The sequence below is a fragment of the Balaenoptera acutorostrata genome, chromosome 1 (assembly GCF_949987535.1).
Source record: "Balaenoptera acutorostrata chromosome 1, mBalAcu1.1, whole genome shotgun sequence".
Taxonomy (NCBI): Eukaryota; Metazoa; Chordata; class Mammalia; order Artiodactyla; family Balaenopteridae; genus Balaenoptera; species Balaenoptera acutorostrata.
This window is the reverse complement of record NC_080064.1, coordinates 175155372-175167723: the sequence shown is the minus strand read 5'-3', so window position 1 is coordinate 175167723 and position 12352 is coordinate 175155372. Positions and strand designations below refer to the sequence as shown.

The following is a 12352-nucleotide window of genomic DNA, read 5'->3' as shown; positions in this document are numbered from 1 at the left end:
AATAATTAAACGGTAAAAGGCAGCATATAATCAGCTGCTAAAGGTAGCCATATAGGCTGTGAAGGCACCTCCATAGGTCCTGGCAGTGGTGGAGGTAGCATTAGCAGGCAGCTGCGGAGGTCCATGGCACGTGGGAATTTGCAGCTTTGCTATGACAGGAATCTGAGGATTTGAGGCCATGGGGCTGGTGTTTGGAAATGAGTCCCTGAGCTGGTGAGTGAGCTTAGCTGCCCACCTGCATCCTTCCTCAGCCAGCTTGGTGCCTCCCAATTGGAGAAGGGAGGAGAGAAAGCAGAACTCCAATGAAGTGATAAAGCTTTTGTCTACTTGTGAAAAGTGTCCATTAAGTGAGAGTGAAGTTACCAAAGGCCCATCCACTGGTGGTGGGAGGACATACACAGGAAACACCTGATTCTTGATACAAGTATGATATTAGGAGAAAGGCAGGGACCAGTACAAACCTGTATACTGTATACCTTTCTCCATTTGGAAATGAAAATGTCAGGAACCTAAAAGATTAGGAGAGCAGAAAATGAGGAGATTGCTGTGGGCCACAGAAATTTTCTCGGGAAACTACACAGAGAAGATGGAGCTAGGGGAGATGGGGGCTGTGTATCCTAGGCAGAGAAACTGCACAAACGACAGTGTAGAGCAGAGGTGGGCAAACTACTGTTCATGGGCCAGAGTCCACAAATAAAGTTTTATTGAAACACAACCACACTCATCCTATGGTCGCTCTCTGCTACAGTGGCAGAGGTGAGTAGCAACAGAGACTGCATAGCCTACAAAGCCTAAAATATTTGCTCCCTGGCCCTTTACAGAAAAAGTTTGCCAAGCACTAGTGTAGAGAAAAGAATGAACAAACCCTATGACATGTGAGCCAATCCAGAGGAAGTGCTCCAGGAAAGTGAGAAATTAAATTGGCTAACAGAGATAGGACTTTGTATGCCTGGAGTGATAGTTACAGTACATGCCTTTTGGATGGGTTCAATCATTTCCAAAATACCCATTATTTCATTTGGTTTTACCTTTGCATCAATCCTATGAGGCGATAAAGGATTTTTATAGATGAGGAAACTGAGGCTTAAAGACATGATCCAACTCTCTCAAGATCACTTTGTTAGTAATGGGAGTCAGAACCTGAGCACATGCTTATGTTCACCCCGCAGGTATTGCCTGAGCCTCTACCATGTGCCAAGCTGGAACTGAGCTCTGGGACCCCATGGTGGAGCAGACAGGTGCTTCTATCACAGAACTCAGTCCAAATGGCAATCCAAGACTTACTGCACTATAATTCCTAGCAGAAAGCAAGATCATTTTTCTCCCCCTGTAGGCAATGGGGGACCACTGAAGGTTCTTGAGCAAGCATATATTATCTGCTTCATGCTCAGGGCCACTTGGCGTGGAGAAGAGATAGAAGTATGGTGTAAGTCATTAAGGAGCTTCAGTCTAGTTAGGAAGAAAAACCAAGATGGATGGTCTACTTGGAGGTTAATATAAGTAGATGGATATTTAAGTGCAGGATAGTATAGTGTTAGCTTTGGATGTAGGTTAGCTCTAACCTTGCTAGGGCTCCATTTCCTCATCTGTGAAATGGGCATAATAATAGTACCTTCCTCGTAAACTTCCTCATGGTGAGGATGAACTGAACTAATACATGCTAAGTGAGTAGAACAGTGCCTGGCACATAGCCTGTCAATAACAATCAACGATCATCGTCATCATCATGCAGGGCTGAGGCGGTCAGAGAGGCCTTGACAAGTGAAAGATTTCAGATAGACAGACAGCAGTAAGATGATGAAAGCTGTGTGCAGGAGGAAGAGGCTGACAAATTTAAAAAGAGGGAAAGTGAAATTTCTTTTTTTTTTTTTAAATATGTATTTGTTTATTTATTTGGCTGCGTCGAGTCTTAGTTGTGGCACGTGGGATCTTCATTGCTGTGTGTGAGATCTTCGTTTCGTCATGCGGGATCTTTTAGTTGCGGCACGTGGGATCTAGTTTCCTGACCAGGGATCGAACCTGGGCCCCCTGCATTGGGAGCACAGAGTCTTAACCACTAGACCACCAGGGAAGTCCCAAAGGGAAAGTGAAATTTCTGGCAAAAATGAGGTTTGTGTGATTTAGGTCCAGAAAAAAATGGGCCCGAACGTATCTGATGGCTCCAACACATTCTCCTCAGCCCACTCCTGACCCTGGGGGTCCCCCTCATCACTGGGGCTTTCGTGGGCTGCCTTGAGCTCAGCTGCGGAGACTAAAAGCCACAGGCTTCACTCAGAGTCTCTTCTTGGTTGGGTCACTTCCCAGTAACCGAAATTAAGACTTAACATATGTCATTGATTCGGATGCAGAATCAGCCAGTGTTTGGATTTTTTCTTAATATAAAGTAAAATTCAACTTAGGGTAAATCTGCTCTGAGATAGGCCGCAGACCACAAGAGGATGGTCCTCTTTGTTTTGGTGTAATAATATTTTAATCGAAAAGTCTGAGGATCACTGTCACAAGGGCCATCTCTGCTCTGACCCCTAGCGCCCAGCCCTCTTCACTTGGCTGCATCCCAATAACCCTGAGAGTTAGAGAGGACACAGACCTTTCCATGGCTTAGGACCTATGAACACAAATCTGCTTTTCACCAGTGCCCTGGATGTGCTGGCTGCATTGGGAACAACTCAACTGTCTGCCACCAATGCCAGGAGCTTAATCAGAGCAGATGTGTCCCATGCCAGATGCACTGAGATGTATAAGCCTCCTAGGAGAGACACCTCACAGGGCAATGCCTGTTACCTTTAAAATCACAACAGAGTGAGCTCCCCATTCTGTCTCCATCTTGGGCCACCCCAGGAGACAAAACTCTGTCTGGTTTCTAGCTTTGTACCCATAGATGGAGACAAATCTTTCACTTTGAGGACTTGAGACTCTGGCAGGTGACTAGAAAGTGGGGTCTTTGACTTATCCTCTGAAGATTACAATATTATTGATCTGTTCACACCCTGGATACTGGCTTCTCGGTAAACCTTTGGGGCAGTGCATATCTGTGAGTGCAAAAGTGTTAAGTCTGCAGCTGGATGGGGACCCTTGAGGTCTGAAATTGCTTGGGAGGGGTCTATACCAGTTATTCTCCAACATTGCTGCACATTAGAATCACCTGGGAGATTTTTTAAAATCCCTCTGCCCAGGCTGCATCCCAAACCAATTAAATCAGAATCTCCAGGATGGAGCCCAGGTGTTGTGTTTCTAAAGATCCCCCAGAGGAGTCCACGTGCAGCCAGGTTTAAGAAGCGCTGGTCTAGGTTTTCTACCATCTCTAGGATGGGAAAGAGTGGACTCCCGTAGCTATGGCTGGCTGGCTGGCTGGCCTGCTTTGGGAGGTGATTCATTCAGTCTATGGTCAAATCTCGTCTGCCAGATCTGGTGTGGGCAGCAGCCAGGGGTGCTGTCATCCCAGGGTGGGAGATTCAATGTGCTGGCCAGACAGGGCTCCTGGCACGCCCAGACGGGGTGGAGATCAGGATGGCTGTTTTCTGCGTGAGTCCTGCAAAGGGTGCCCACGGTCACTTGCGTCACTTCCCCAGGTTTGTGGTGGGAAGCGGGGAATAGATGGGTTATCTGCTGAAGGAAAAGAGAACAGGAAGAAAAAACCTGAGGTTAAGGCAGCTCTGACTCTTACTGTATTCAAAAACAGGCTGGAATACTGGCCTTTGAAAGCCATGATGCAGCTGCCTTTTCTTACCGGGAAATGGCTATAGCTCATTTGGAAACTATGAGAGATCTTCCAGGGGCTTCTAGAGCTTCTAACTCTTTTTTGTAGATAAGTATGAGAAAGCTGTTAACTCCTAAGGAGCAACAGCCTGCATGTTTCAGAGACGGACAGAATGGAGTGTATGTAATGGTAACGGGATACTGGTAACGGGATACTGGTCTTTCTGACTGGAAGCTCCCAGAGGGCAGCAGGCACGTCTGGTCCCATAGAGATGTGCCCAGTGGGGTGGGTGCTGGGGGCGGGGTCTCCAGGAACCAAGCGAGGAGGGACGAGGAATGAGAAGCTCCACTGTGATGGTCCCTGGATTAATAAGTCGACAGCGAAAGAAGACACTCTGTGTGGCTCACACCACTTGCTGCTCAGCTCAAGAAGACGGGAGATGCCCTGGGGAGTACTTCTCCTTGGGTGGTCCTCAATGGAATCAGGGTCCTGTTCCAGAGACCTGAATGGCCACATAGGAAAAGGGTGGGCCCTGCATCCTGGCGCCTGCCTCCCCCTGCCAGAGGCTAGAAGTCCCTCCTTGACATCTTTACAGGTGACACGGTGGCCCCAGGTCCTGAGGCTTCTGGGGACCCACTGAACGTTTCACAGGTCACGTAATTTATAGGTCTTGGTGTAGCGGCTGCTTGTCCCAGCCCTGTTGCATGGAATTTCAGTGATCGCTATGGGAGTGGCTGAAGCGGCCGTCCTAGGGTGACCACGTGGAATTGAGAAGAGCATGGGTTCCAGACTTTGATGGACTTGGTTCCAGGCCCAACGCAGATGCTTACTAGCGGTGGGACCACAAGCGTGTTTCTTAACCCTTCTGAGCCTCTGTCTGTAATCTGTAAAACAGGAATAACATACATAGTATGTAAGGTATGTGAGCGTACAGTGCTGTTCTGATCGAGATCCTCAAGGAAGAGTACAGAGGGGAGCAGACAGGCCAACGGAAGACGCTGTGATGGAAAAAGGATGTCAGCTCGTCTCCACGCTGAGGGGTGGGTGTGGGAGGCCACAGAGCTTGACATCTTATCGGCTCTGTGGGATTGGAAAGTGGGAGGGGGACGTGAAAGCGTCCTGCTGAGTGTGACTTGTCTCCCGTGGGCGGGCTGGAGGGAGGAGGCTGGACAGCTCTGCCCTGGGAGCCTGACATGTTCAGCTGGGTGACGCCGTGATGGCAGCATGGCTGTGAAATTCCCCAACCAAACCAGACACCCACAGGGCAGTGCTGGGTGATGTCAGCCTGGAGAACACGGTTGCCCCACCCCTCTGGGCCTCAGTTTCCTCATTTGCCAAAGGAGAATCCTGACCCACCCTGGGTCTGCTAGATTTCTAAGACCAGGCAAACTCTGCGCAGGTTTTGACTGACCTATTTATTCCCCCAAACTGTGACTCCTGCACTCCCGGCCACACAGGACAGCGTGAAGACAAAGCAGGGAAGGCGGGTGGCAATGGACTTGAGAGAAACCCAGGGAATTGACAGACGGACAGGTTTGCTTAGACCCCAGAATTCTCCCCTGAACTCTGTCCACAGTGTGAACAACATCGACCTTCATCTCCTTGGCTTCCTTCTTCCTAGAGGGGGTGTGGTGGGGGGGCAGTCAGAAGAATAAATTGTGATGTCATGAGAAGAACACAGCAGAACAGACTGGCATCCCTTTTAGTTCTGCAGAGACTGACTGCAGGGCTTTAGGCACGTTCCTAAACTCCTCTTAGTTTCCATTGTCTCACCGGTGAAATGTGGGTAATAAACTCTTATCTTGCAGTTTGGGTTCTGAGGATTAACTGAGATAATGCAAGCCAAGCACTTGACACAGAGGAGGTGCTAAGTAAACGCTGGCTGTCCCTGTGCCCCAGCAGAGATTTATCCCCTCAAGTATCAGGGAAGGCTACAGCCCCCTGCCCCAACTAGTTCATGCATTCATTTGATAAATATGTATATGTGTGTGTGTGTGTATATATATATTTTTTTATTATGTGCAAAGTGCTGTGGCCAGTGACATGGGGCCTGGACTGATGTCCACGTGCCCTTGGTCCTCTCAATCTGGGAGAATTGCTGTCATTCCCATCAGCATATACTGGGATCACGTGTATGTTCCTGTCTCTCCAGCTCTATTGTTACTTCCTTGAGGAGACGACCATGGCTTGCATTTCTTTGCATCTCCCATAGCATCTAAATGGACACCCTCCATAAGCAAAACAGCTCTGCTGAGTCACCAGATTCATACCCAGTGCCTGTGTGCCGGGCCTTTTCACCTTGGTCTTGCAACAAGCCTGAAGGGTGGGTATTGCCCCCATTTCACAGGTGCGGAGACTGGGGCCGAGAGAGACTGAAGTCACTTCCCCGGGGTAGCTGGCTGCGCAGGGATTTGACCTTTGATTTTTCTCAGCCTGAGGCCATCCCATTCACTGCGTGAGGCTGGTGCTCACTTATTCTCGGTTGGAGAGGCCTTTGGGAGGACGAGGTCATTCCCTTCCTCATCCTGAGAACCATTGTACATCCACCCTCACATCTGTGTCTGTTCCAGAATGACTGTAAACCCGCAGAGGAGCCGCGGTGCCCGCCCACGCTGCAGGAGATCAAGCAGAAGATCGACAGCTACAACACCCGGGAAAAGAACTGCCTGGGCATGAAGCTGGTGAGGGGGCCTGCCCCGCACTCTCCGCCCCCTTCCTCTCTCCCCCTCCCAGCTCCGTAGCCCCTGCCGGTGTGGCTCTCCTGCTCTCCCTCTGCATTCTGGGGGATACCCCCACCAGGGCTCTCCCATTTCTTTGGGCTCCTGGAGGCCTCCAGGCTTGTGTGAAGCTGAGAGCCCGGGTTATCAGGGGTCTCCGTGTGTTCTAGGGAAATAGAATGGGCTTTAGAATAAGATCCACATCTAGTCTCTGGCTCTTCCTGTTTTTAACTTGTGGCTTTGGGAAACCTTAACCTCTCTGAGCTTCAATGTAAAAGAGAGATATTAGTTCCCATTTGTCAAAGCGCTTGTGGGAATTAAATGATATACAAGTGACTAAGGGCCCAGGAGGCCCTGGGCAAGGGGAGCTCGCAGCTCCTTCTCCTCCCCTTCTTGGTCATTACAGCCTGTGTCTGGGGAAGCTTCCTTAGACTGTGCAGAGCTCAGAGGGGAGGGCACCAACTTTGTGCCAGGTTTGGAAAGGCCATCTTCAGTGGGGAGGGGAGGAGACAGTAGAAGAACCCTGCCCCCTGCTGGTGGCTGGCAGCAACTGGCTCTTTGGGGCTTCAGCCGGGTGGGGCGCCAGAAAACCCAGTCGCGGACAGGCCTGGGTTTAAGTCTTGCAGACTTCCGGGTTTTGGAAAGAGATGCAGGAGAAAATCCAGTGCACTGGTTCTCCAAGGGCCTTATTACAGAGCCTTCCTGCTCCTCCTTGGTTTGGAGGGGCAAACTAGAGAGGCCACTCCAGACCCTGCCTCTTGGCCTGGGGACCCACCAAAGGCAGTCGGCATCTGCCTCGTGGCAGGGGATTTGGGGCAGGCAGCCTGAGCCTGTCGGGAGGGGGTTTGACTGGGATGGCACTGCTATTAGGAAAGGCCTCTGCAGCCCACCGGATCTGGGACCACGGCCCAGAGTGGCAGACAGGATCAAGCAACACAGACGCCCCCTGACCCCACATGAACCCCCGTCCCCGCCCCCGGCAGAGTGAAGACGGCACCTACACGGGTTTCATCAAAGTGCATTTGAAACTTCGGCGGCCGGTGACGGTGCCTGCTGGGATCCGGCCGCCGTCCATCTATGACGCCATCAAGGAAGTGGACCTGGCAGCCACCACGGACAAGCGGACATCCTTCTACCTGCCGCTGGATGCCATCAAGCAGCTGCACATCAGCAGCACCACCACGGTCAGTGAGGTCATCCAGGGGCTGCTCAAGAAGTTCATGGTCGTGGACAACCCCCAGAAGTTTGCACTTTTTAAGCGGATACACAAGGACGGGCAAGGTATGAGAGAGCTAGCTCCCACCCAGAAACTACCTTTCCCAACTCTGTCTGTGCTCCCCAACACACTTGAGTGGGAGGAGTGGGCTTCTCGTGGCACCTCCGTCCAGCCATCCATGTGGCTTAGGTCTGTGGAAGGGCCACACGCACATTCTGCCCACTCACTGTGCCCCTCCCTCCACGTGTGACTTCAGGAAAACCACACCCTGGGCTCTCACTTCCTAATCTGTGGAATGGGACAGAACCCGCCCACCACTCCTACTAATCTTTTAGGGGATGACGTGAATGGAAACATGCTTCACACTCTAGCAGACACTGAAGATAAAGGTTGTTACCCTATTTATTCTTGTCAGGTTCATTTCATTAGGTTGAAAGGATGGCCACTTCCATTTAGAAACACCAGCCTCGCATTTCCAATCGGTCCCACCCATCCTGAGCCCCTGCCCTTCTTTTCCAAGATGAGCGCCCAGCCCCCTCTCTTGGTTTGCAGTGCTCTTCCAGAAACTCTCCGTTGCTGACTGCCCCCTTTACCTGCGCTTACTCGCTGGGCCTGACACGGATGTGCTCAGCTTCGTGCTAAAGGAGAACGAAACTGGAGAGGTGGAGGTAGGTCTGGGACCCTTTGTTTGGTGCACAAACCCAGCCTTCGGGGCACACTGGGTGGGCGCGGGTGGGGTTATCCTCACCACCCAGCACAGCAGGAAAATGTCTCAAGGCAGTTGATCTGGGGTGAGTGCCGCTGAGGTTCAGCATTTAAGCCAGGATTGTAAGCGCCCTGGGGGAGCAAGTCAGGGCCTGTGTCTGGCAAGGCCTGTGGAAAGACAGGATTTCATGCGCTTTATTTCTGAAAGCTCAGGGTGGAGGGGCGCTGAGAAACTCCCTGTGTTCCACCCAGGTTCTTTTGCTCCAGGATGGCCTGAGGCCCATCAAGCTCCATCCCTGGGCTCCACTGGGCATGGGTATTTTTGAGTCATTTGTCTCTCCCTGGTTCTTCAAAGCGGACCTCGATCCCCCAAGGGAAGCTCACCGGAGTCCAGTCTGTGGTGTGAAGTGAGGTGAAACCAAGCTGGTGCCCCCCGCGGCCTGGGCTCCGTGGCGGGGGGGTCACAGAGGAGTGACCGAGAGCAGGGTGCCTCTCACAGAGTTTGTCACGCTGCATTCAGTGGAGGCCTGGGGTTCGGGGAAGCAGTCTTGGGAGCCACTGTGGAAATCTGGGGGGTCCAGGCGAGTGGGGCCCTGTCCTTTCCCGGCCTCCACCAGGCAGCTCTGCTTTCCATCTGCTTTATACAGTGGAAGATTTTGTTTGGAAAAAGTATTCCGCTGAAGCTGTTTGAACACTGCTGGCCCATGGCAAGCTCACGGGCCTGGGGGTTTAGAGGCCTGGCTTCTAGTTCTAGTTTTGCTGCTATAAGCTTTGTGATTGTGGTGGTTGTGTCTGTGATTGTGGTTCCCTCTGTGGACTTCAGTTTTTTCATTTACAATGTGGGGATTAAACCAGATAAACCTTAATGTTCCTTTGTGCGCAAAGAGCTTAGGACTCGAAACCCCTGGCCCCATGGGGGCCTCAGTTCCTGGGTCAGCCTGAGAGAAGTCAGACTCGCCTTCTGTCCTGAGAGGCCAGGTCCCACCGGGCAGGCCCGGGCCCACCAGGCTCTGCAGAGCTGTGCAAGTGACTCATCTCATCACCTGCTCTGCTAGCCAAGGGAGGCAGATACCCTAATTCCACGGCAGATGAGAAAACAGGCTGAGAAGGTGGACTTCTGTGCTCAAGGCCACACAGTGGAGCCAGGCTGACACCCAGTCTCCCGAGTCCAGGTCCAGCTCTCCTCCAGATGCCACTTGAGGGTCCGCATGTTGGGAGCCTGTTGCTGATCACCCCAAAGCAGACAGCTGGGTCCCAGGCAGCTCCAGCATCACTGTTAAGATCTCAGCGGCTACAGAGAAATTTAAGATTATTGATTCTCTGAATAAAAATATGGCTTGTGGACTAGTAACTCTTGGCCACGAGATGCCAGGATTTGAAATTCTGTTGCTGGTGCGGCATGGAAACCCCAAGCTTTATTCGTCACATCTGCCTATTCAGTAGCAAACCATGTGCAAACTGTGTGAAGAGTGGGGACAGCAGGGGCCCTCAGATCAGGCGACCACTAACCTGTCTCCTATTGTTTCTCCCCCAATCTCCCTCTCGCCCCACAGTGGGATGCCTTCTCCATCCCCGAGCTCCAGAACTTCCTAACAATCCTGGAAAAAGAGGAGCAGGACAAAATCCAACAAGTGCAGAAGAAGTATGACAAGTTTAGGCAGAAACTGGAGGAGACCTTAAGAGAATCCAGGGGCAAACCTGCCTAGCCGGTCCTGCTTCCTCTTCTCCCGATGCCCACGGATTTATTTTTATTATTAATTATTATTTTGCCACAGACACTTTTTCTCAGGACACCTCTGTTGGGTGCATCTGTGCCCGCCCAGCAGTTCCAGACGTGGCACAAAATCTCTGATGGACACGTGTGTGCGCGGAGTTGGGGCCTGCCCGCCGTCACGCTGTGCCCTCTGCACGCTGCCCAGGAGCAGCGCTTGCTCGTGTGAAAGATCCGCCACGTCCTCTCACCATCGGCAAGCCTTTCACAAACCAAATAGTTGCCTCTCTCCACACCAGCCGGCAAAGGAAAGAAAAAAGATTTTAGAGATATATGTTCTTTCTCTGCCTTTTATTCTTTTTCAATTTCTTTCTTATTTGCCATCCACGGTTCCCTTATTTATGAGTCCAAAAAATTGTAGCATATTCCTTTAGCAGGTCTGAGCTAAGCCCCTGAAAGCACGACAGTGCTCATAAAAGGACTGTCCCCCACTTTCCCCAGATGCCCGTTGTTCAGGCTTAAGGGACGGTCATAAAGCCACTGGCTCGGGTCAGGAGCACTGAAGCTGAGATTGCCTGAGAAATTTCCAGAGAAGCTGCAGCCGGCCCTGGCCCTGATGGCCCAAAAGTCTGTGCACATGTGAACCCAAAGGCATATATATCTGTGTATGTGTGGTCTTCAGCCACATCTTTGTCAACAACTCTTTGTTTTTGAGTTACAGTTTTGAATTTAATATTGCCATCATCCTCATGTGTTTCCACCAAAGGGAAACCAGCCATTTACCATTTTTAAAGTCTCCTGCTGAGTATGGAAATTGGGCAGTCAAAGCCAAAACATGTTGCAGATAAATGTGTCCAAGCTGTCTTCAGCCTTCCCCGGGCTAGAGATCAGGGGAGGCCTGGCTGCCTTGGTTTCCCTTTGGCCTCCAGCACTGCCTTTCTCCCCACACTGGGACTCTGGGATCTCCAGGTACCGCCAGAGGAGCTGCCTTGAGTACAGAGCGGGGAACCTCCAACTCAGCCAACTTGGAGACCTTTATGTTGGAAGAATGGCCAGCCGTGGGGCTGGCCTCCTGCTGACCTCAGTGCCTTTTTGTTTTCAAAGAGGGACAGGAGCAGGGGCATTTGCTTGAGGCTCTGCTGCTGGCTTGCTCCTGCCAGGAAGTGGACCACGGCAGTGTGGGAGACAAGGCCAGGAGAATCTTCCCTCCAAGTATGGGACGAGGGTCGCAGACCTCCTTCCCGTCTAAGGTCCTGGGCTCTGACTTCTGAGAAGTGAGGTCAAACTGCCTGGACAGGGCGGATCTGATTCCCAACTCTACATGTGTACTGGCTCCTTGCTTAGGTTCAAACTTAAAACCAGCCGAACAGTTCAAGCCAGTAGCCAGGACTACAGAGACACTCCTGCACAGAGGGAGAAGGACTCTGGACTTCCAAAGTGGGGCCAGTTTTCCAGTGCAGCCTCTGAAAGACCATTTCTTCGTCAGCCTCTGAGAGACCATTTCTTCATCAGCCTCTGAGAGACCATTTCTTTGTCGTCCTCTGCCTTCCCAAGTCCCTGTTGGGTTGGTTTGAGCCCACGCTTCTTTGTGTAGCCTCAGAAGTTCCCTCCCTCCCTGACCCTCGCTGAGTCCACATCGCCCCTGATCACAGAAGGAATGCAGACCCCTCATCATGCAAACTACTTAGTCTTCAGAGCTGCAAAAACAGGACAAGTTAAGCAGCTCAAAAAAGATTTTTTACATCATAAAAACCCTAGTTATCTGCCATCTCCTGCTCAGCCTTATCGTCCCCCCCCCACCCCCCGCTTAAAAAAAATCTCTCTCCCTGCTGTATATCGACAGGGGTGGGTGCAGAGTCCTCTTTTCTTCAAGCTGCATGTCTGTAACATGAATAGAAGGCATGGCTCCTGTGCAACCGCTGTGAATGCTGCTGAGAACCTCCCTCTGATGGGGTGGCTATTTTATTTTTGAGAAGGAAAAGAAGTCATGTACATATATACATAAAGGCATATAGCTATATATAAAGAGATAGTGGTGTTTATGAAATAAGGAAACTATGGGAAAATTCAGACTTTCTCTAAAGCACAGTTAGACCAGGACCCAGGCTGAGGCCCTACCTCCGAAATAGTAGTGTGTAGGGAGTGTCCCTTCCCTTCCAGGGTGGGCATGACTGCTGGAGTGCCTTCTATTGTTGTGTTGCCCAGTGTGTAAAGTGTTTGTTTGTTTTGGGGACGTTTTCTTTTTAAATGTCTTTCTTATATGCGTTTTAAAGAGAGTAATAAAAGCTTGTTGCAAAAATCATTCA

At 51.0% G+C, this 12352-nt stretch overlaps 1 protein-coding gene across 2 annotated transcripts in view; it reads left to right on the top strand.

The window, feature by feature from the left end:
- Window positions 1–12352, top strand: part of RASSF5 (Ras association domain family member 5) — a 72133-nt gene extending 59781 nt beyond the window's left edge. For both annotated transcript variants that reach the window (XM_007195152.2, XM_007195153.2), the window contains 4 exons: window positions 6268–6378; window positions 7398–7695; window positions 8183–8298; window positions 9889–12352. In XM_007195152.2, coding sequence (XP_007195214.2) covers window positions 6268–6378; window positions 7398–7695; window positions 8183–8298; window positions 9889–10041 — 678 coding nt within the window. In that variant the 3' untranslated portion in view covers window positions 10042–12352. The remainder of the gene's footprint in view (window positions 1–6267; window positions 6379–7397; window positions 7696–8182; window positions 8299–9888) is intronic.